General features: G+C 60.1%; 1 protein-coding gene across 3 annotated transcripts; it reads left to right on the top strand.

Moving 5' to 3' along the window:
• Positions 1–726: 726 nt before the first annotated feature.
• N4BP3 (NEDD4 binding protein 3) lies at positions 727–18902 on the top strand. 3 transcript variants are annotated; one of them, XM_054038311.1, is made up of 5 exons: positions 727–796; positions 15146–15592; positions 16029–16592; positions 17387–17644; positions 18139–18902. In XM_054038311.1, the coding sequence occupies exons 2-5, from the start codon at positions 15176–15178 to the stop codon at positions 18709–18711; spliced, it is 1812 nt and encodes a 603-aa protein (XP_053894286.1). In that variant the 5' UTR covers positions 727–796; positions 15146–15175; the 3' UTR covers positions 18712–18902. The 3 variants fall into 3 exon arrangements, with proteins under 3 accessions (XP_053894286.1, XP_053894284.1, XP_053894285.1); XM_054038309.1 differs by lacking the exon at positions 727–796 and adding an exon at positions 7180–7270; XM_054038310.1 differs by lacking the exon at positions 727–796 and adding an exon at positions 14638–14717.
• Positions 18903–21538: the final 2636 nt, after the last annotated feature.

Genomic DNA, 21538 nt, shown 5'->3' with positions numbered 1-21538 from the left:
ACTCCCAGTTCTGGTCTCTAGCTCTCTGAGCCACTTTCTTCTGCCCTCTCCTTTCCCACCAGCCCTTCTCCCTTCCCCTGGTCACAGGATTTCCGCACCCGAGCTGAGACAGCGCTTTCTAGGGGTCTTTTACCAGCTAGTCAGAAAGGCCCACACCCACCGCACACCTGGCCAGGTGCATTTATGGGGAGCTTCGGCTTCCTCTGGATCAGTCCTTGGACCCTGCCAGAGAGGGGAGTCCAACCCCCCCCATTCCGCTGTATGTTGGCACCAGAGAGCCCAACCCCACCAGGTAAAGCTCCCCGTAGAGCTGCTCTGTGCTCTGGGGCACCCCACACAGACCCCAGGAGAGGTGACTGAGCCCTGGTAATGTGTCTGGCTCATAGGTCAACCACAGAAGGGCAGGAGGTAAATGGTTCCCTGGGACACCTCCATTCCCTGGCCCCAGGTCTCAGCCCCATGGATGGGGCGGGGGTGGCTGCAACACTCACTCATTCCTTCTCCTTGCCTTGTTGCAGAACAGCTGTGTCAGGGGAAGGCAGAGCCGGCCCAGGAATTGGTCGGGGCGATGGAGACAGTGGTGCATGGCAGTGAGGATAAGACTGAGCTCCTCTGCATCATCCAGCCTGCTGGGCAGCTGGAGTGTGCACTCCTCCCTCCACTCGGGGGTCAGGCTGTGGGGCACAACTGACGTCATGTATTTCTGCTTTTGCAGCTGAATGACCACGTAGGGGCTGCTGGAGCCAGCACCCCCTTTGGCCCGCAGTGACCGAGCCCTCAGGACGGTCACACGAAGGTGAGTCGGATGCCACTCCTCCGACTCGGCCACCCTGCAAGACACGAGCCCGTGTCAGTCCCCGGTGGCCCCGCGCCCACTACGGGCTGAGAATCCCCATGAACCACCAGGGATCTGGGGGGGACTGTCCCCACAGCCTCTGCCCATGTCCCCAATGCAGACAAACTGGAGACTGGTGTCAGGAGGTGGCGGAGGGCAAGACCCTGGTTCGGGATGGGGGGGCAGAGGGGGTGGGCCAAGCTGCCCTGGAGGGGTGGCGGGGGGCTAGTCACTGAGGGGGAGAGGCTACTTGCTTGGAGGAGGGGAGGTGGGGGGTAGATTGACCTGGAGGGGGTAGGGCGGCCCGGGGGGAGGGGCTAGTCCCGGGGGGGGGCTCTTTACCCCGGGCGGGGGCTCTGGGCTCCGTGCTCCGCCTCCATAGGGGCTCCCTGGCCCGCCCACGTGGCACCGGCCCGCCCCATGCCAACGTCACAGAGCGGCGGGAGGATCCTGGGCCCGGAGCCCCCCAGGGGGCGGGGCCAAATCGGGCCATTAGCCCCGCCCACGGACCTCCTGAGCCTGTGCGAGGCCTGCCCAGGGGGGCGGGGGAGAGAGCCGGTGAGGGGCGGGGCTCGGGGGCGGGGCATAGCCCAAGGGGCGGGGCAGAGCCCAGGGGGCGGGGCGATCTCCGAGCCGTGGCCCGCAGGGGCTGGCCTGGCACCGAGCTCGGGGGAACAGCAGGGTCCGGTGGGGGGGGGTGACTCCCCTGCTGCCCCTCGGGTCCCTTCCCCGGCTCGGGCTCCTCCTGGCTGTCAATAGCCCAGGGCCGGACTCTGGCTGCAGGGAAGGCCCAGAGGGGGGCAGGCGATGGCTGGGGTCGAGTCTGTTGGGCAGAGGGACCCGGAGCCGGGCAGAGCTCTTCCCGGGTGTGGGGAAGGCCCTCGGGGCCCCCCGAATACGAGGTGGGACAGACAGTTTAGCATAAGTAGCTAACACACATTTCAAGGGACCCTTCAAGGTGAAGTGTTAACAGTCACCTGGGGGAAAGCAGCGGGCGAGTCGTTGGCGGGTCACAGATTCAGGGCCGGCTCCAGGCACCAGCTCTGCAAGCAGGTGCTTGGGGCGGCCAAGGGGAAGGGGTGGCACATCGGGCTTTTCGGCGGCTGGTCCCTCGGTTCCTCTTGGAGGGAAGGACATGCCGCCGAAGTGCCGCCGAAGAAGAAAGCGCCGCGGTGGAGCTGCTGCCAAATTGCTGCCGATCGCGATCATGGCTTTTTTTTTTCCGCCACTTGGGGCAGCAAAAACCCTGGAGCCCGCCCTGCACAGACTATTGTAAGAAGCCATAAATCCAGTGTCTCTGTTCGGTCCATGAGTTTTAGTATCTAGCAAAATTCTCAATTTAAGCTCCCAGGCTTGTCTTTTGAAGGTATTGTGCAGGTTTCCTTAGAGGACGAGGACTGAGAGGTCAGACGTGGAGTGATCGCTTTGTGAAATGTGTTCACCCACAGGTGATGGGGTGTTTGTCATCATTTTCCTGTGTGAGGTACACAGACAGCACAGTGATTGTCTAGTTGCACCCTCATAGTTGCTATTGGGTCATGTAGGGCACTGGCTGAGGTACACCACATATTGTGATAGGCATATGTAGGACCCCTGGATCTTGAGTTGGGGGGGGTGTGGCTCATCCTAGCAGTGGAGATATGTCTGCAGGTTTTGCGTCTGTTGCATGGAAGGGTTTGGTGCTGTGTTGGGGTGTCCTGGTCTGTGGGCAACTTGCTTCTGATGATGATCTTGGGAAGTTGTTTGAAGGCCAGAAAAGGGGTTTTGGGAAAGGTTTATTTTGGGATGGGGTCCCCATTGAGTGGGGGGGTGCAGTTATTTGATATCCCATGTGGGTTCCATGTGGGGTGGTAGGTGAAAACTCGGGGTGTGCAGTCGGAGGCGGTTTTAATTCTGTATTGAAGCAGGTTTTCTCCGGGTATTTGGGAGGCTCATTCCATGGGGCGCAGGCAGAATCCTCTGCTGATTGGAACCCTACCATGAGGAGCTCTTATGCCTCAGCCCAGCCCTGGGCAGAAGAAGGAAGAGATGGACTGAGCCAGGAACAGGGAGACAGGCCCATACAGCTCCCCTTTGCCTGGGGAAAACTCCTGTTTGACTACAGGAGGGCAGGAGTCAGTTTGCAGCATTCCTTACCAAATCCGTGGCTATTGCACGAGCTCAGGTTTCCCCCAGAGGGAGCTGAGGGGCCAATGAAATATGCTGTAAGAGCTTCAGGGACCAGCCAGGTGAAGTCCTGGCAGCTAGAGATGGGCTGACTGCGGTGTTCTGCCGCATATTCTGCGCTGTCCTCAGCCTGGCCCTTGCCACCATCTGGGCTGAGTCCTTAAGGAGCAGGGTGCCCCCTGTCGTGCCCGCAAGCCGTGCTCACCCTGCTGCCTAAAAAGGGGAAACTGAGCTAATTAACTGGCACCCAGTTTCGCTCCTCAGCATGGACTACAAGGTCATAGTGAAAGCCATCTCACAGATCCACCCCAGCCACTCTTACGCCACCCCGAGCCAGACCGTCTTCAATAACCTCCAAGAGAAGAGACCTAAAGGACCTGTAGCAGCAGGTCCCAAGTACGACTAGCTCCTTCTACCTGGGTCCCCAAAACCTGCTGAGGCAGTGGGGCTGATGGCATTACCACTTGCTCCAGTACGTACCCCTCCATCCCGGCCCGGCAAGCTGAGGGATACCAAGTGGGCGTATGACTAATGCCCGTTCTGTGCACACATGGGGCTCTAGACTGTACTGCCAGGGGAATGTAACCTGCCGTGAGACTTTACTATTATTGCTCCTACAACACCCCAAACTGGGGCTGCTTGTCACATAACGAGGCAGATCCATGTCCCAAGGGATCACAATTGAAATAGACACCCCACTGATAAAGGCAAGGAGGGGAAGAGATGGCCTTTGGGCCAGAAGATGCATTGGACAGACTGCCCTGCTTTCCAGACTGCCGTGCTACTGAGGTGTCTGCACAAGGTGTAATCAGCATGGGGGTGTGGGAGCACCTGTGTTTGTGAGCACTACCTAGTGCAGCTTTAAACTGTGTAAAGGCTCTTGTGCAAACTGGGTCTCTCAACATGTTATGGCATCAACCCCAGAAAACTATAGTCACACAGAGAGCCAAGACAGAGAGGAGGGAGGGAAGACACATTTTACTGAGAAGATTTTAAAATAGATGGGGAGCTGTTGAGGCAAATTATGTGCACACGGTTGCAAGTGAGTTTGTGTTAAGAGGTTTACAGGCCATTTCAGGTCTGCAGAATCAGCAGGATGTAAGAACACTTTGGCCAGACCTCCTTCCACCCCAGATCCATCCCTCCCTCCTTTGGCTCTTCCAGCCTCAGATGCTTCCTGCACTGGGGAAGGGGGCATGCTGTAGAGCTTGGTGGCAGGGCAGCTCAGAGCCTATGGGACTAGGTTTCAGAGTAGCAGCCGTGTTAGTCTGTATCTGCAAAAAGAACAGGAGTACTTGTGGCACTAAATTTGTTAGTCTCTAAGGTACCACAAGTACTCCTGTTCTTTTTATGGGACTAGGGTATTCCTCAGGGAAGCTCAGGCCTTCGTTTTGCCCCTTGCAGGCAATGCTGATGTGCCCCTCCCTGGTGCCTAATTGAGCATTAGCAACCCCAACCATTTCAAAAGCGAGTCAAGCCCCAGTAAATCGGGCTCTTGGCTTCACAACGATGAGCTGCTCAGAACCGGTAGCCAGTCTCTTCCCGGAGGCGTGCGTGTGTTGCATAGTGCATGTAATTACTGAGTTAGAAGGTGCTGGTGCTTTGCTTGGGTCCTTGTTTTGGAGTGCGCTCGGCTGGTGCTTGCATCCTTGTCTCTGCTGCAACCAACATCACGCCCCAGGATCCCGACTCCCTGAGCTGGTGACAGCTGGGGAGGGGACGCAAAGGAACAAAACCAGGCCTGGCTGGGAGTGAGCGAGTCTGATTCAGAGGCCTTGATTGTGTCACATCTCATGACTAAAGCAGGCAGGGGTGGCAAGGAGAGAGATCATTCCTGTGCTGTGCTCTGTGTAGCTGACACCGGGAGCAGAAGAGGCTCCCTGGGATTCCCTTTGAAACACCTCAGCTGCCTTCCCGTGAACTGGTGAAACCCAGCGAGCCAGGCTGGCTGCATGCTGAAGAATGTTTAGCAAAAAGCCCTTGTGCTGCCCCGCTCCCACCCCCTACCCCACCCCCGTCCAGCACAGCACAATCAGGGCGCTGCATGCAGCCTCCTCTCAGGCAAGGCCAGATTCTAAAATTACTGCTGCTGATTAAAGGGCTGTCACTGATCTCGCCCACATATTCTCAGCACTCAAGACTTCCATGGAGAAGTGAGAGAGGTGCCACTTAGTCTGGTGTTGACAACATGGTCTTTATAAACAGAGCAAAGGGCCTGGAGGGAGCCTCTGCGGTTCCATTACCACGAGACCCTATCATTGCAGCTCAGTAACGCGTGAACAGGAATGCTAGGTGTGCATGGCTGGAAAATCTGGATGCTTCATACAATCAGATGTTTCATCCCTGGCCAGTTCTGTTTCCTGTCATCAACTTCAATGGGTTTCACAATGCGAATCCCGATGATACATGTCCAGGGCCGAGCCCCAGGGCTGGGGAGCAAACAAGTCCTGGCAGCACTGAACTCCTCACGTACACCTTCTGCGGAGAGCCAGGGCCTGTCACCATGCTCCACCAGGGCCAAGCACACATGCAGGTGGCTCATATTGCAGCAAGGTGAGCCGGGCTCTCCCCACAGTGCTGTGTGCTCTTTGAGTTTCCTAACTGTGGGATGGGGCACTTGCTGATTACTGAAGCAGATCACAGTTTCCTGCTCGTGAGGTCCCTTCCCCGTTTAAGCTGCAGATTTTGTTCTTTAGGGAGTGGGTTGTGAGGCCAAGCATCATTTCACCTTGGAACGGACTGTGACCCTCAGGGACATGGGCTCCCTGCTGCTATGGCTGTAATAAAGGACATCGATGTGCAAGGACACACACTGCCCACGAGTGGATGTGGTGACACTGCCCCTGTAAACAGCTGGAGGCATGGCTTGAAGCAGCCTGCAGTGCATGTGTCCCTGCCTAGCTCTGCCTGTACCCTGGCAACCTTCTGTGGGGACAGGGCTTGTTCATGGCAGAAATTCCAGCACCCGTAGGGGATGGGAGCAGCTTTGTCTAACTCCTCCAGTAATAGTACTTGCCCTCTACGCATCTCTAGCACCTGCCGGCCAAGGGTTCCAAGCACATTGGGAATGTCTATTCGTAAAGCTTCATAATCACCCTGCCCTGGAGGGAAGGACCGTTATCACCTTTGTGCAAAGGGGGAAACTGAGGCATGGAGAGGGGATGAGATTTGCACAGTCGTGGTGAGGCAGAGATGGGCACAGAACCCCCTGTAGATACCATCTTTCTGGGAATAGCAGCATCATGGAGGGATGGATCAGATGTTTGTAAGGGGGTGTTCTGGGTGACTTGTTCCAGGATTCCAGCTGGAGCCCTACTCTTTAGGTTGTCTTGAGTCCTGGTGCTGTTTGTGAAACGAGGGGCCTACATGTGTAAAGGGCAATAATCAAAACAGGCCCTGTCAGCCCGCTGGAACCACACCACCCGTTCCAGAGGCCCCCCGTGCCAGAGCCCAGTGTTCTGGTGCAGGGTGTGAGCACGGGGCTGGCAGAGAGGCCAAGGGGGCACTGAGACTGAATACTTGGTTTGCTCCCTAGGGCAGGGGCTCATAGCATGGAGCAGCTGTGGATGCAGCCAGTACCTGGTGGGCTGCCTCTGCTCCCAGCCAAGCCCACCCTGACCCAGCACCTTTGCGCCAACAGCAGCAGTGCTGCCCAGGGGCAGAGAACTGTATTTCTAGCTGCCTTGGATGTGCGGGAGCAGCTGGAAAGAAGGAGCGGGTGCTCTAGGGCCTGCAGCTCGCTGCAGATCCTGGCAAGGACGGGTTAGGCAGGAGAGGGTTCCCCCCCCCGAGGGTCTCCAGTGACAGACGGAGTTAAAGGTTAACCGGCATTGCAAGGTTGGGCAGCAGGAGCTGAGCATGAGCAGGGCTCTGTGGATCAGAACCTCCATGTGCCCCCCCGGGGCGGTGCTAACGGTGGGGGGGCGCTAAACGGGAATATCCCCCCCCCCCCAATAATGAAAAGCGACTATAGGGGCCCCCGGAGCTGCTGGGGCTCTCAGCAATTGCTTAATCTGCTCCTGCCTGCAGGGGGGTCCAGCTGCCGGCCCCTCTCAAACCGCGGCCAGCAGCGGCCCCGTGGCTGGCGGGGCGGGGCGGGCATCGCAGGGTCCCGCCCCCGGGCTGCGATCCAGGCCGGGCTTTGCCGCTCCGGGCTGGGTTCCCAGAGCGGCCGCGATGCGGCTGCGGGCGGGAGCGGCGTCTGGGCCGGGTTTTGCCTCTGCCCCGGCCGAGCTACAGCAGCCGCGCGGAGCCCGCGCCGCGAGCCCGGTGAGTCCCGGGGCCGCCCGCGCGGGGCACGTGTCCGCCGCGCCTCGGCCCGACCCGGCGCCTGGCCCGGGCCCCGTGCTCCGGGCCCCGCATCCGGCTGGGGGCTGGCCCGGCTCGGCTCGGCCCGGCTCGGCTCTGCGCGGGGTCAGGCTGGCAGGACACTGGCTTTGTTCGGGGTGCCCGATCCCGGCCAGGGCGTGGGTGGGGCTGGCCCGAGCCGGGCCGGGCCGGGCCGGGTGGGAGCGCGGAGCAGTTGGGTCGGGCTGCAGAGGAGCCGTGGCGGGGCTGGGACAGCTGCCGAGCGGCGGGTGGGGGGAGCCCGGGGCGGGCGGCAGCGAGGCCCCGCTGCGGAGCGCTCGAAGGCCGGGGTCTCTCACTCGCCTACCCGGGCGCTGGGCGTCTCGGGGCTGGTCTGGGTCGGCCCCGTGTTCCTGGGTTCCCGGGCCGGGGGCGCGGGGCTCCTGGGATCTGCCCTGCACCCAGCGATTCCCGGGGAGCCGGGCTGGACCAGGGCGGGTACTGGAGAAAGGCCGTTTCTCGGTCACTATTGCTGGTGCCCGTGACACGGGGACAGGGGGGCGCCCCTGCCAGGCAGCCGCCCACCTCCCTGCCAAGCGTGTCTGCTCTACTGGAGGGGACCCATCCCCGGCAAAACGGTGCTGTTGGTTTGAGATCGGATTCAGGATTCCTTAACCGGGGTCCCAGGTGCCTGAACTGCGGCCCCCAGGGCCGCCACTGGCTCCGAGCTCTGCATGCCCCGAGCCCCGGGCTGCAAACCCCCCACTGCTGCCTGGGCTGGTCTGTTCAGGTCAGGTTCCCTGCGGCCTCCGCACTGTGATAGCCGAGAGTGTAAGACTTAAATGTTTAAAACAGGTTATTTCCTCTCTGGACACATGAAAGATCCTGCAAATGGGGGTAAACAGGGGAGACCGGTGAACTGACTGTACCAGGTGCTGTCAGACACTCCGAGAACACAACAGGAATGTTTCCTTCTCCAGCTCCTGTGTTCTGAGCTGTTCCTGGCGGCAATAGGACATGAACAGTATTCAGACAAGAGCGTGGCTCTGGAGTGAACGGTGACCTCCTTCAGCAAGAATATGTCTGTGTTTCAGCAGGATTGCTGTCTCAGACGTACCCGCCTGGCCTGTGGGACACCAGCCCGTTCTGCCCCACTCTGACCTCCGCTCCTCAGCCTCTTTGCCTGGGCACCTGACGCTGGATGCTCAGGGTTTGTGGTGTGGACAGTGAGGGTTAGCGGACTTGGGCTCTTGGCTTATATAGCATGTGTTGGGCTTTACTAGGGTTTTATGCTTGAAAACCCCCCCCTCCCCCCATCCCCGCAGGTGTGTTCCTCGTTCTGCGCGCTGCTGGTCATTTTAGAGCTAAGGTGATCTGCGGTCCCCATCAGCCTAATGTTGTCTCCCCGTCACCGTTGTGAAGTGGTGTGTCTATAGACCTCGGGTTACAGAACCTGCTAGTGGGTGTCTGACAGCAAGGCCTTGGCAAGAGGAGGGATGCAGGGTAGCGGCGGGAGTCGTCCTCGGGACGTGTGGTATGAGTATGGGTGGCTGAATGCCCTGTCCGGAGCTTGAACAGTTCCTAGGCTGGGCTGTGCTTTGGGACTCCATGTGGGATAGCAGCTGGGGTACTGCGGAGCTGCTCAGGTGGTGTTCCCAAGCTGTGGTGGTCACCTGCCCTGGGGATTTCACAACCCACAGGATCTGGCAGAAGAAGCCAGGAAACGCCGGCCATTTTCATGGTCTGGCGCTTCTGCCTCCGCTTGCCACAGGCATCTTGTGGCTGCCCAGGGAAGTGCCCATCTTCACTTAGGGGTTGATGATGTTTGGGGGTTCCTGGTTCTTCACGTTGGAGTAAGAAGGGATGGGCGGCCCCGTGCTGAGTATCACTGCTCGGCACCTGGGGGTGGTAAATAGCACCTGGCTCTTGGGGAGCTTGCCAGGGGCAGGGAGGTGGAGCAGCAATTGTCTGGTGCAGGAGTTCTCAAACTGCACTGCACTGAGACCCCTTCTGACAACAAAAATTACTGCATGACCCCAGGAGAGGGGACTTGAAGCCTGAGCTTGCCTGAACTCCGCTGCTGCTGGTGGGAAGCCAAAGCAGAAGCCCAAGGGCTTCAGTCTTAGGCTGGGGGCCTGTAATCTGAGGCCCTCGGGCTATGGCCCTGGGTGGTGGGGCTTTGGCTTTGGTCCTGGGCCCCAGTAAGTCTAAGCCAGCCCTGGCAACCCCATTAAAACGGGGTCGCAACCCACAGTTTGAGAACCACTGGTCTAGTGTTTCCAACCAGTGCTGAGATTCTTGTCAGGTTTTGGAGAATAACCCCCAGCCTCCCTGCCTGGGACAGACTCCCTGGGGCTGCTGGATTCTTGCTGTTCATTGTGGTCAAGGGCATGGGGAAGAAGCCCGGCAAAGCCAGTCTCTAGGAGCCAACAAAGCCCATCTCCCTGGGGTCTGCAGGACTCAGGGGATTGGGCCATTTCCTGCCAGGTTGCTGGCATGAATGCAGCCCAGACTGCAGGCTTGGTGGCCTGTGTGAAGAGCTGGGGGAGGGGGTGTCAGGCTAGTCCCCTAAGCCCTGAAAGCTGAATCTAATTTTCAAAAACTCCATCTTAAGTGTGGGTTGCAGAGCCTGCCCCTGTGGGTAGCCACTGCTTGAGCCCTGCTCTGGGCTCTTCGCTGGCCAGCTCGAAATCCCAGGCTACACTGTACTGGCAGCATCTTCCCAGCTCGAACGTTCCCTGTGCAGATGCCACCGGGCTGAAGTGTTCCAGCTGTGTGGCCATGGGATGGGGCTGCTTTCTCATCCTGCCTCAACGTCTCCCACCCCACTCCCATGCTGCTCCAGGGCAGCTTGTGTAATCACATGGCTGGTCTCCATTTGTCCCTGCCCCCCAAGCACAGCACAGCACTGCTGGGTGGATGGCACCTTCCCTTGGAATGCAGCCCCAGCCCCTCTGTGAGTCGTGCTGTGGCCGTGGCCCTGGGGAGGTGTCTATGGTTTAAGTCCACCCAGGGTCTCTCCCACAGTCCCAGTGCCTGTCCCTTTTGTTACTGAAGACACAGGCTGTGCTGATGCCGGCCTCTCCAAAGCCAGGGCAGGGTACCAGGGCCCTGCCTGCTCCTGATGAAGTCGTGGCCAAGCTCCCATTGAATCCGGCCCGCAAGCTCTGCTGCACTGCGCGAGCTCTTCCCCAGGCTTGTGTTTCTGAATGCGTGTGACCCACCCGGTCCGGAAGGGCCCTTCCAGCCCAGCGGGATTGGAGCCCGGCAGGTGCCAGAGGCTGATTTGAAAGGAACTTCCAGACCAATCGGGATACAGGCCCAGGTCCTGGCAAGACTCTGTGGACTCCAGAGGGGCTGGGGCATGTCCCATTGGCACCTGGAGGGTGCTGATATCCTTGCTTTGTGGCTGCCAGGGCAGTGCTTTGATTGCTGTGCAGTGTCGTGTGCAATGGACCAGCTGCCACCCAAGGAAGGGGCTGGGGAGTCACTCACTGAGCATTCCCTGTTCCCAGGGGCTCCTGGACCAGGTGAGAACGTTCCTCAGGTCTGTGTGTCATGGATACCTTCAGGCTGCTCCCAATCTGTCTGCGCAGCAGGGGCTGGGAGTTAGCCGGGCTGGGAGTTAGCCAGGCCTCCTGCGGCTGTGGTCGCTGCAGTGCTAAGCAGGTCCGGTGTGGCTCACCTCCCAGGAACAGCCAGGTGCTTTGGGGACCAAAGTAGGTGTCTCAGTAACAGGGATGTTCTCCCCTGGCAGTAAGTGCTGACCCCACTGCCCCAGTGTGACATTAGGGGGTGATGTGCTGCTGCAGTGCTCTTCCAGGGGTGATGTCAAATGGCACCACGCTGCGGGATTGAGCGAAGCCATGAAGGAGGCTTTTACAAAGAGACGCTCAGTCTCGATTTAGAGCCTCCAATGATGGAGAATTAACCCTGAAAGCTGCACCAATGGTTAATTCCCCTCCCTGTAAAAAGCTTGTGCCCCGTGTTCAGTCTGAAGTGTTTTATTCCTGTGTGACAGCATGTGGGGTTATCCTAGGGCCCAAGGAGGGTGTCTGTGTCCCGGCTGGGGCTGAAAGTTGCTTTCCAGTGCAACACACCTGGAATCCAGCTCAGGTCCCGTCCCCTCCATGGGGGTGTATACAGGGTTGTTCTGGGGTGGGCCACCTCACTGACGTGGCTCAGCCAGAGAGACTGCTGCAGAAGAGAGCAAGGGGCCAGTGGGCCAAGAGGCCTGGAACTGCATGGTGCCCGCCCCTGCCATGTGCCCCTCAGGCAGCCAAAAAGCCCCTTCTAAGAAGAAGAAGCAGGGGAGGAGGCAGTGGGATGGCACCTGGGCACCACTTGCCTTGGTCTGCCAGAGCTGTGCACTCGAAGGGAGACGCTCACTGGGCACAGGTGTCAGTGGCATCTCAGGTACAGGGAGGAGATTGGGCCCAGGAGCTCCTGCAAGCTGAGCTGCTCCGTGGACCATCCCTGCTCCACAGAGGCAGTTCACTCCTTGGGGTGCTTGTGTGGGTCTTGGGGGGGAGTCGGCTGTGGGGTCTGGTCCCAGCAGCTTTTTCATGGCGTGGGGCCTGCTGCTGGAGACTCTGGTGCTTGAGGTGCAGGGAGCCCTGCCCAGCCTCTGAGGAGCGAGAGCCCTTGCAGACCCTTCTGAGCTCCCAGAAGCATCCAGAGTGGCCCAGCTCCCCTGAGGAGCGTGGATCCCTCCTCCCCAGGTTGGAAGCCAAATGCAGGTGGCTTGTGGGAGCAGATGCTGGGTTCCCTAGGAGGGAGATGACCTTGCAGGGCAGGAGCTGTCAGACAGGTTTGTGCGTGACAGTGATTAAAGGGGAGTTGTTTGTTTACACAGTGCCTGGTGCAGAGAGCTGGGGCGTTACACCTGAGCTGGGAGCTCCCTTGGGCCAGGGCAGTGCCTGACCCAGGGCCCCCAGCAGGGATCTGTCTGGCACTGGCAGTGCTGGGCTTGGAGCAGGCTGAGACCCCCTCCTCCTCCTGTCCCCCAAGCTGCAGTGGTGATGCGACTTGTAACAGGTTCCCAGCTATGGGCCTTGGACAGCTTCACCTCCCCACCCCCATACTTGGCTGTCCTGTTCTCACTGGGGCTCTGAAGGGAAGTTTCCGCCACCCCCCCCCCCCCCCCCGGACGCTCGGGTATCCAGGGCTGAGTGTTCGAGGACAAGTGGGTGAGAGTCATGGCACAAGCTGCGCTTTCCCGACACAGGCAGTACTGCCGCATGGGCAGACTGGCAGCCGTGCTGTTCCCGTGCTTAGCCTGTTCATTTTTGGCTGTCGTGACGTTATTCCAGGGCTGGTTGGTCTTTGCTGGGCAAGTCATTTAACTGCTTTGTCTCACTTTCCCCATCTGTAAAATGGGGCCTCTGCCCCCGCTGGCTCTGCCGTCTTTGGCTGCCTGTCCCGGCGGAGAGCAGAGGGAAGGTGTTGGAGGCAGGGCACAGAGAGCAAGCCCCTGGAGACTGCCTTTGCCAGTGGAAATGTCACTGCCGATTTGGGTGCCCGAGGCAAAGCATGAGCCTGCAGTAAGTGGGCAGCGGCCTTCGGGGGCATTGGGGTGAGGTCCGCAGTCCAGGGCAGGTGGAAATGCTGCCCAGAGCAAGGAGCTCTCCCAGCCGGGACCTCGTGGGCATCTTGCTGGTTCTCAGGCTGGGCTGGGTTCTCTGTGCTCCCTCCTGGTGCGGCAGCAGGCCCCAGAGCTGTCTGGTCTCGCTGAACCCGCTGCTGCCAGGGTTGATGGGCAGGGAGCAGGCAGCTGCTCCCTTGGCGCTGAGTAGAGCATGTTGGGGATGATGCTGGGGTTGGTAGCCCTATGCACTGAGGGGGAGGCCTGACCACTGCCCTGGGTAGCACTGGGGAGGGAGGGGCTGTTCCTGTCCCCTGTGCTTCATGGGAAGGGCAAGGGGCTTGTTAGTTGCTAAGCAGCATTGTCAGTTTCCTCCTGGGCTTCCTCCCAGCAGGGCCCGGAGTGTGCAGCCTGGAACCTGCTAAGGAAACTGCCACTTCCTACCTCACGTCCTTCCTGTTCCTGCCTCCCCTGCTGGTGCCATCGGGCCTGTGCCCCGCAGCCCCCATGCCACAGCATCTGCTTCCGTTCGCTGCCTGGAATGGAGCATCTCAGCCCTTCCCCTCCTCAGGGCTGGGGCTGGGACACTGGCTTCAACCTCTGCTGCTGTCTGGAGGAGCTGGACGCCTCGCCCCTGTGCCCCTCCTCAAGGGGATGGAGTGGGGAGGGGGGGACAGGGAGCCCAGGCCATGGGGCCTTGGGTACGTGCAGGCCTGGGCTGCCAGTTGCCGTGCTCCTCTTGGTGCAGCTGGTCAGGCCCAGAAGGTTGAGGTAGGGCAGGAACCCTGTTCTGAGCCCATGGGACTTGGCAAGAGTTTGTCCATTGAGCGCAGTGGGATCAGGACCAGGTCCCAATGGAAAAAGTTTCTGGCACATGCGGGGAGCTTCTGGCCAGCCAGACTTTCCATCCCAGCTGCAGCAGTGCCCTGGCGCCTGAGGGACTGTCTGGGGGCACCTTGTATCCGCCGCCTGGGGGCTCTGGCATTGCGCCGTCGCTAGGGCAGCACTTGGCACGTTCAGTGGCCCAGCCTCCAGCAAAGGGCCATGTCTCCCCCGCAGGGATTCCCCTGGTATCTTGCACTCGCACCTCAAGGCTGAAAGCTGCTGGGTTTCTTTCCCCCAGCTCCTGAGCTGGGCTCTGGGCCTTCCTCTGAAGGGAAAGGAGCTGCACCAAGGGGGAGGGGAGGCGCTGGCCTGGCAGCCCTGGGGGAGCCAGTCATGCCCACAGTGGGTGCAGCTCAGACAGGGACACTGCCCCCTCCTTGGGAGCCAGGGGGTAGCAGCCTCTGCTGTGGCTGCCAACAGGGAGCTAAGTTGGATGCTGGATTTTGTGCTACTGAGACCCCAGTTTGCCGGCCCCAGGCCTCAGAACAGCCATGGAGGGGTGTCGTCTGCCTGCCTGGTCTGGATCCCCCACACTCCTCTTGACTGCTCTCCCCTGAGCCGGCCTGAGGAGCCCCCCAACGCAGTGCTGTGGCCAGGGTCTGCAAAGGCTCCTGGGAGGGTGGGTGGCTGGGTGTAAAGACCATGCTGCTGGCCCAGGGTCCCGTCTGAGCTGGGAGGAGGCAGCCACAGCCGTGTGGGGACCAATTGTCCAGGAATCAGCCTGGGGACAGAGCCCAGGCGGGCGACTGGAGCTTGCCTGCCTGGCTGGGTGGCATGTGCTTGTTTTGGTTTCCCTCCCCAGCCCCCCAGGCGGGAGGAGGAGCTGGGTGTGGGAACCACCACGTCAGACAGGAGGGAGCAGTTCAGCCTTGGCTGGGTGGCAAGGCAGACTGACTTCCAGCCGGATCCTCCCAGCGTGCTGCTCCCCGGGGCTCGGCTCTGGCTGCCTGGGGGGAGCAGGTCAGTGGCAGAGGACCCTGCTTTATCTCTGGGGAACATGCTAGTGTCTGGCTGGCTTCTGTTGGGGTTCCTAGCTCCAGAGGCTGAAAGAAGGCACCTGCATCCTCAGCTTACAGGCCTGAAGGGAGCAGCTGGCGCCGTACAGACCCACTCCCACCAGAGGCTGCTTGTAGGCAGGGGGTGAGGTGGGGGTCCCTGCATGGGGACCCTGGATGACTCTTTGGGGCCCTGCTGTGAATGCTGGGAGTAGTAGTGGGCTCTGCATGACACAGGGAGATGTGGCCTCTCTGCCTCCCCTCTGGCTGGCTGGGCATCCATGGGGATAGGGGAGGGAGCCCTGCTCTCCCCCTCAGGGTGGGGCTGGTGGACATAGAGTGGCCCCAGCCACTCACGCCCCTTTGCTGATTGTCTGTTCCCTCCTTTGGCAGTGCTGGTACCACACGTTGGTCTAATTCTCCATGGCAACAGCACAGGCCCCTCATGTGACCTGTGACCCTGGCAACTGCCTCCTTGACTCTTCCCTAGCCTCTGCGCCTGGGAGCTACGGCTGCGGCATGGGCAGCGTGGGCAGCTTGGTGGAGAAGCAGGACTTGACGCCTGTGGAGCTGCGGGCGGTGCTGGGGGGCTCGCGGGGGCTCCGGCAGCCGGACGGCCTGCTCCGGAAGGGCCCGAGCCAGCGGGAGCTCTTCAGCTACCTGCACAGCGCCAGGAAGGAGCCCCGGGCCGAGAGGAAGCACCAGGCGCTGGGGGCGTCCTGCAACCGGGACTACGAGAGCGACCGTGAGAACCGGTCCCCTGACCGCTACTCCCGCGAGCACCACCGGGGGGCAGACTTCTCCAAGAGCTCGCTGCCGGAGCGGGGCCGCTTTGACAAGGTGAGGCCCTGGGTGATGGGCTGGGCTGGAGCAGCCCATGTGGCTAGGGATCCGCAGGACTAGTTGTAAGGATGTTTCCCACAAGTGCGTCGCACCAACTGCCCCTGAAATGCAGCTGTCTCTAGAGTGGAGTGCAGCCCCCAAATGGGAGCTGGTTGGCACAGAACACGTGAGGAGGGGGCCCTTATGGACAGTCCCCATGTTCTCGGCGGGCCAGGTGGTGATGGGCCCCTGTAACTGCTGTGACTGCTGGAAGGTCCTTGTACATAAACCTCATCTCTGTGTCCAGGGCAAAGGGGTGGGGCAGCCCTGAGCCATCCTGCAGCTGGGGAGACAGCCTGGGGTGCCTCAGCTCTTCTCCCTGCTGAGTGGAGGGGCAGCAGGGCTGGGTGGTTCTGCTGAGACCAGGTTGATCCTTGGCTCCCTTGTCTTTCAGTGTCGGATCAGGCCATCGGCCTTCAAGGCAGTGGCTGGGAAAGGCCTGGTTTCCATGCAGGGTCTGGCCTCATCTAAAGGGCAGAAGCTGTCGAAGAGCAACGGGAGCCTGCACACCCTCCTGTCCCAGAGCAGCACCAGCACCGGTGCCTCCTCCCAGCATGGCCACATGCGCACCCACCTGCTGCACACCATCAGCTTAGACGAGGCCTCCAATTCCAGCCACAACTCCATCCAGAGCTTCACCATCTACCCTCCCCACTTCAAACCTGCCCAGGGCCAGTTCAGCGCCTCCATGGGCCACATCAACCACATTGGGGGCTCCCTTGACAGGGCCTCCTGGGGCCCCAGAGACCCCCTGGCAGTGGAGAAAGCACCTCTGTACTGCAAGAGCATGGCCACGCTAAGCCGTCTGCAAAGCTCTGGGGAGCCCCCACCCCCCTACGAGTTCACCTACTCCCTGGAGGACGTGGTGAAGCAGCTGGAGGACCGGCTGCAGGAGAAGAGTGGGGAGCTGTGGCAGTTGAAGAGGAGCCTTAGCGAGACTGAAGACCCCTTCACGCAGGTGAGTGCAGTGGGGTTGGTCTGAGGGTGCAGGGCCCTGGCCTGCTTCCCCCCCCATCCTAGCCCCCCCATCCCCAAAGCAGGGATGCTAGTGTCTCATGTGTTGCCCCTGTGGTGTTGTCTTGGAGCTCACTGCATGTTGGGGTCTGTGCGTGGTCCATGATTCCCTGGAGTGCTGTGCTGGCAGTAGTGTGCTGGTGTGTTGTGTCTGGTGCGAGCAGAGCGGGGGAAGGGCACGTTCACCTCCAGAATCCAGTGACCTGTTGGGCAATGGGGAGCTTGGGCCCTGCTGCTCCCAGTGCCAGAGCATCGGGCTTGCTCCAGAGAGATTGGGCTTGAAAATCTCAGTGCATGAGGAGCCTTTTCCCCCTTGCACCAAGGGAAGGTGGCGGTGGGTGGCCCATAGGAGCAGCTGCCCAGCCTGTATGTGCTCTCTTGAGAAAATGGAGACATTTATGTTTCCGAAGCTCGTACTAGGGTGGGAATGGTCCAGTGCCAGGAGGTGAGCCCTGCTGTCCTGACTGAATCCTGCTTGGAGATGGATTGTGTGTTGCTGCAGGGTGGCCCTTAGAGCTGCTGCTTCCCATTCCAGTGTCATGGGGCCAGGCTGCTCCCTGTGCTAGTGACTTCCTTTCACTAAGCCACCTCTAATCCACCATGGAGTTGGGGCAACTGCTCCCCGCTGCAGGGCTGGGATCCGGAGCAGCCTCAGATACTAACAAGCTGCTGGAGGGGGCTGGGCTGCCTGGCACTTCGCCCCAGGAGCTGGGCACAGACCTCTGCTTGTGCCAGCAGGTTTTCGAGGACAAACAGCATCTGTGGATGGATGCACTGGACGAGCTGAAGCAGATGTATGTCGCCAAGCTGCAGCAGGTGACCCAGCAGGCCCAGCGCAGCCAGCGGGCACTGCAGCTGCAGCTCTACAAAGCGCAGCAGGAGAAGAAGCGGCTGCAGGAGGAGCTGAGCCTGCACCAGGGCCAGTGCGAGGAGCTGAGGCAATGGCAGCAGCAGTGTGAACGTGTCAGCCCCAAACTAGAAGAGACCAGGTGGGAGGTGAGTAAAGCAGAGCCCTGCAGCTCTCCTTCACCCTTCTGCCCCAACAGCTGTCCTAGTGCCCCTCAGTCCCAACCCACAGCCTCAGCCCTCGGCACAGGCGCCAATTGTACCATGCTCTGGGGTTTTGGGGGAGGAACTTTTGGCTCAGGACGAGGCAGAGAGAGGCTGAGTCACTGTCATCTGTGACTTAATGCAGCTGTGGACCTGGGACTACAGCCAAAAGCCTAGTGACCCCCCCCCCCCCGCCTCCAAACCATCCCTCACACCCCTACAAAGCCTCCATTTCCTGCTTGTGGGAATCCCGAGAGTGCTGCCTGGTATGGCTGCCCCATGGCAGGTTTAATGCTCTATGCCCCTGCCTGGCAGAGTTGGGATTGAATGGGGCTTTCCTCTCCAGATTCACCCAATGATTCTAAACCCCACCCCCCCTTTTCCTGTGCATCTCATATCTTGCTCTGTCCCTCTCCACCCTTTCTCTGCCTCTTCTGCAGGTTTGTCAGAAGGCAGCTGAGATCTCACTGCTCAAGCAGCAGCTTCGAGACTCCCAGGAGGAGATGGCCCAGAAAGTCAGTGAGATCTTCAGCTTGAAGACCCAGCTGCGGGAGGCCCGGGCAGAGGTGCAAGCCAAGGACTCTCAGCTGGCCCAGCTAGGGGACTCCTTCCAGGCCCCACCAGAGCCCAGCTCCTCCCTCCCTTTGGGGGATGCTCCCATGCCAGTCTGCCAGGACTTCTCTGGCTGTGAAACTGACGACTCCAAGTCTTGGGGTCTTCACAGCGAGAGTGGTGAGCCCCCGGAGAGGCAGGTGGAGTGGCTGTGGGCAGAGCTGCTGCGTGAGCGGCGCCAGGGCCAGCTGAAGGCTGTGAACTTTGAGCTGGAGCGGAAAACCTGGCAGGAGGAGAAGGAGAAAGTGCTGCGCTACCAGAGGGAGATCCAGGCAAGCTACATGGAGATGTACCACCGCAGCCAGGCTTTGGAAAGGGAGCTGCGGCAGCTGCGGGCTGAGCCCAGAGATGCTGACGCAGACTCACCCTGGATAGAGAGAGTCGAGTCTTCAAAAATCTGAATGGGAAGCCAGCAGCCTGGACTGGAAAGGAGCGAGAGCTCTTGGGATGGTACCCAGGCTGCACCATGGACTGACTGGGCTAGCCAAGGGGGCTTCTCCATTCAGACCGATGATGCTGTGAGCACTGCAGGTCCATCCCTGGGGAAGTCTCAGGAGCAAGTGTTACTTCTGCCTCTGCAGCAGGGGCCTGTGCTCCAGGGCAAGTTTGCACCATGATTTTTACTGTCTGCCAAACAGAAGCCCAGCATCAAGTGGGATTTCCTGTTCCTCCTCCCCCATCCCCTGCTGCTTCCTACCCCAGCAAGGGCTCTGGCCCCGCTGGGGAGATGCCCAACTTCCTCTCCTTACACTGTCCAAGCTGCATGCCTGCCAGTCTTGCTGCATGTCCTTCACACTGAGGCTGCACTGCTCACTGGCCCCAGCAGAGAGCTGCGGCAGAGTAAACCTGTCCTGCTGTGCCAGTGCTGGGTGCCCATGCAGGTAGCCTGGCCTTGGGGCTTGAGGCCTGGGAAATGTGAAACACGGATGCTGTGGAGCACTTCCTGCCGGGGCTAGAGCTGCCCTGGCACCTGGCTCTGCTGGAGTCTCTGCAACAGGAGAAAAGGAGAGCCTAGAGGGCTCATGCCACGGGGGACAGGTGCAGGGGCTTTGCAGACCACCCAGGGCTGTGGCCTCTGTGCTGGGGCTTCTCGTGCTGCTTCGGAGCTGGGTCGGTATCCTGACCTAGAGAAGGGGAGATGGAAAGCAGCTCCTGCCAGAGAGCATGCACCATCGCTCAGACCTATCCTTGCCCACCCTCCCCCGTTCTGGCCCAGCTGATGTCTGGGTATGAAGCTTTCCCGTGAGGCAGTAACACATGCCTAGTGAGATGAGATAAATGAAGAACCTTTTCCCCCACCGGCCCGGCCCAGCCCAGGGTGAGGGGAGGGATGGGACCTGCCTGTGTAGAGCGAGAGCCCACAGGAGAGCACCTGGTGGGGTCACAGGCACAAGTGCAATCAGGGGGAAGTGTGGTCAGCTTTCCCCCCATTCAGCTGCAGAGCACAGCCCAGAACGTAGGCTGTGGCTTGGTGCTGAGGGGTGGGCAGGGGCAGGCTAGCACCATGGGGTGGGGCAGGGGGCTGGCTGCTGGGTGCTCTGGATATGAAGGTCCAGGCCTGGCACGGCTCTGCTCAGCCTCTCCTGGAATAAATCTGAATTTGGTACTTCTGGCTCCTGTGGCTGCTTCTTTCTCTCCCTCCATGGGGGTGACCCCAGCGGCTATCCCTGGGTGCTCACGTGGTGAGTTACAGGCCTCCCAGCTGACAGGATAGGGCAGCAGTGAAGCTGGTATTTACTCTGCACCCCAGGAGGTTGCTGCAGCCAAAACTCCATTTGCTGCTGACCAGGGATGTTGAGCTAAAGGCAGGTGTCTGGGAAGGGGAGCAGTGCTCCCAGCGTGGGGACCATGGGCCCAGTTTCTGAGGATGATGCAGACAGGGCTCCACGTGGCCTGGCCCCTGGCTGTCCAGTGCTAGCAGCGGGGCTGGGCCCCACCTCCAGGAGCTGCTTGCTCCATTGTGTGTGTTCCTGCTGGAGTGGGGGCTCTGGTTTGTCTCTAATGGGCTGGCAGCAACATGCTGCTCTTTAAGGTCAGACACAAGCCCCCACGAGCAGTCCTGGTGCAGTGCCACTTGCCTCTCCCAGCTGCACGTTATCTGATGGGTGGAGAGGAACCAATCTACTCAGTCCTGCTGGACACAGGTGCTGGGGGCTGGCAGGGTCAATCTCTCTGGCCTCATCCTGGCAGCACCCTCTGGACTCTGCTTGGAACTGAAATACACAAGATGCCAACAGCTGTTGTACCCTCAACCACTGGCCAGTGTCTCCTTTTAAATCACCTCTTGTCATGGTGGTGCCTGGCACCTGTCCATGCCATCAACCTGGCTTGGCCCTGCAGTGCCAGGCTGTGCACACACAGCAGTGCTCCTGGCTGCTAGCCCAGTGGGGCTTGGCTCTGAGGAGCTGGAGCCCGAGTCTGGGATCTGCGGCAGGTTGTTATTCTGGGCCAGCTGGCTGTTGAAATCTCATTTGTTTGCTGGTGCCCACATCAGGCCAGGGCTCTGTGGTGCCGGGCTCTGATCCTTGCAGCAGGTTTACACCCAGCAATTAGAGCCATGGGGAGGTGAGGTGGGACCCAGGAGAGGGCGGCACCAAAACTTGGCAGGGAAGCCAGAAACCAAGCTCCTGCCGCAGATGCCACAGGGCAGAGTTGTGGCGTCTCAGGAAGAACCGAGTGTTTAGATTATTGGGATGGTGGTGAAACCGGTTTCCTGAATTCCACAACATTGATTCACACTCAGAGAGATGGCGGCCCGGCCGGGTGTAACTGTCAGGGCTCTGCTGCAGGGGCCCTTCTCCAACAGCCCTGCCGAGCAGCTCGCCCTTGCTTGAGATCCTAAGACTACGACAGCCCTTCCTCTGCATGCTTCTAGCCTGTGCAGACACCCTCATATTGCCACTGTCTCTTTGACCCAAGCACCATCACTGAACCAAAGGGACCCTGTGGAACCCTTTCCAAACCACCCCAGCCAAATGCTCTCTTCTTAGGGCTGGTGTGGCCAGGGCAGCAGTGACTTCTACAGCATTGTTCAGCCTGACAACTCCATTGCCTGATTCCAGCCCCTCGCTCCTAATTACACCCCTGTCTAGCTCCTATACAACTCCCCTCCCCCCTCAGGTAGGGTGATGGCGGGTGGAGATGTGAAGTCATATATCTGTCACTGAACCAAGCTGCTAAGCAGCTCCCTCCAGTCTGGATGCTGCATGTCTCCTCTCTGAAAACATA

The sequence above is a fragment of the Malaclemys terrapin genome, chromosome 8, assembly GCF_027887155.1.
Source record: "Malaclemys terrapin pileata isolate rMalTer1 chromosome 8, rMalTer1.hap1, whole genome shotgun sequence".
Taxonomy (NCBI): domain Eukaryota; kingdom Metazoa; phylum Chordata; order Testudines; family Emydidae; genus Malaclemys; species Malaclemys terrapin.
Note: the sequence above shows the minus strand (reverse complement) of the source record. Positions and strands in the feature narration are given on the sequence as shown.

Excerpts from the sequence above, each read along its gene's own strand:
- N4BP3 (XM_054038311.1), top strand. The coding sequence starts at position 15,176 with ATGGCAACAGCACAGGCCCCTCATGTGACCTGTGACCCTGGCAACTGC. Across the intron at positions 15,593-16,028 it reads AGCGGGGCCGCTTTGACAAG|TGTCGGATCAGGCCATCGGC; the intron begins GTGAGGCCCTGG and ends CTTGTCTTTCAG. Across the intron at positions 16,593-17,386 it reads CTGAAGACCCCTTCACGCAG|GTTTTCGAGGACAAACAGCA; the intron begins GTGAGTGCAGTG and ends TTGTGCCAGCAG.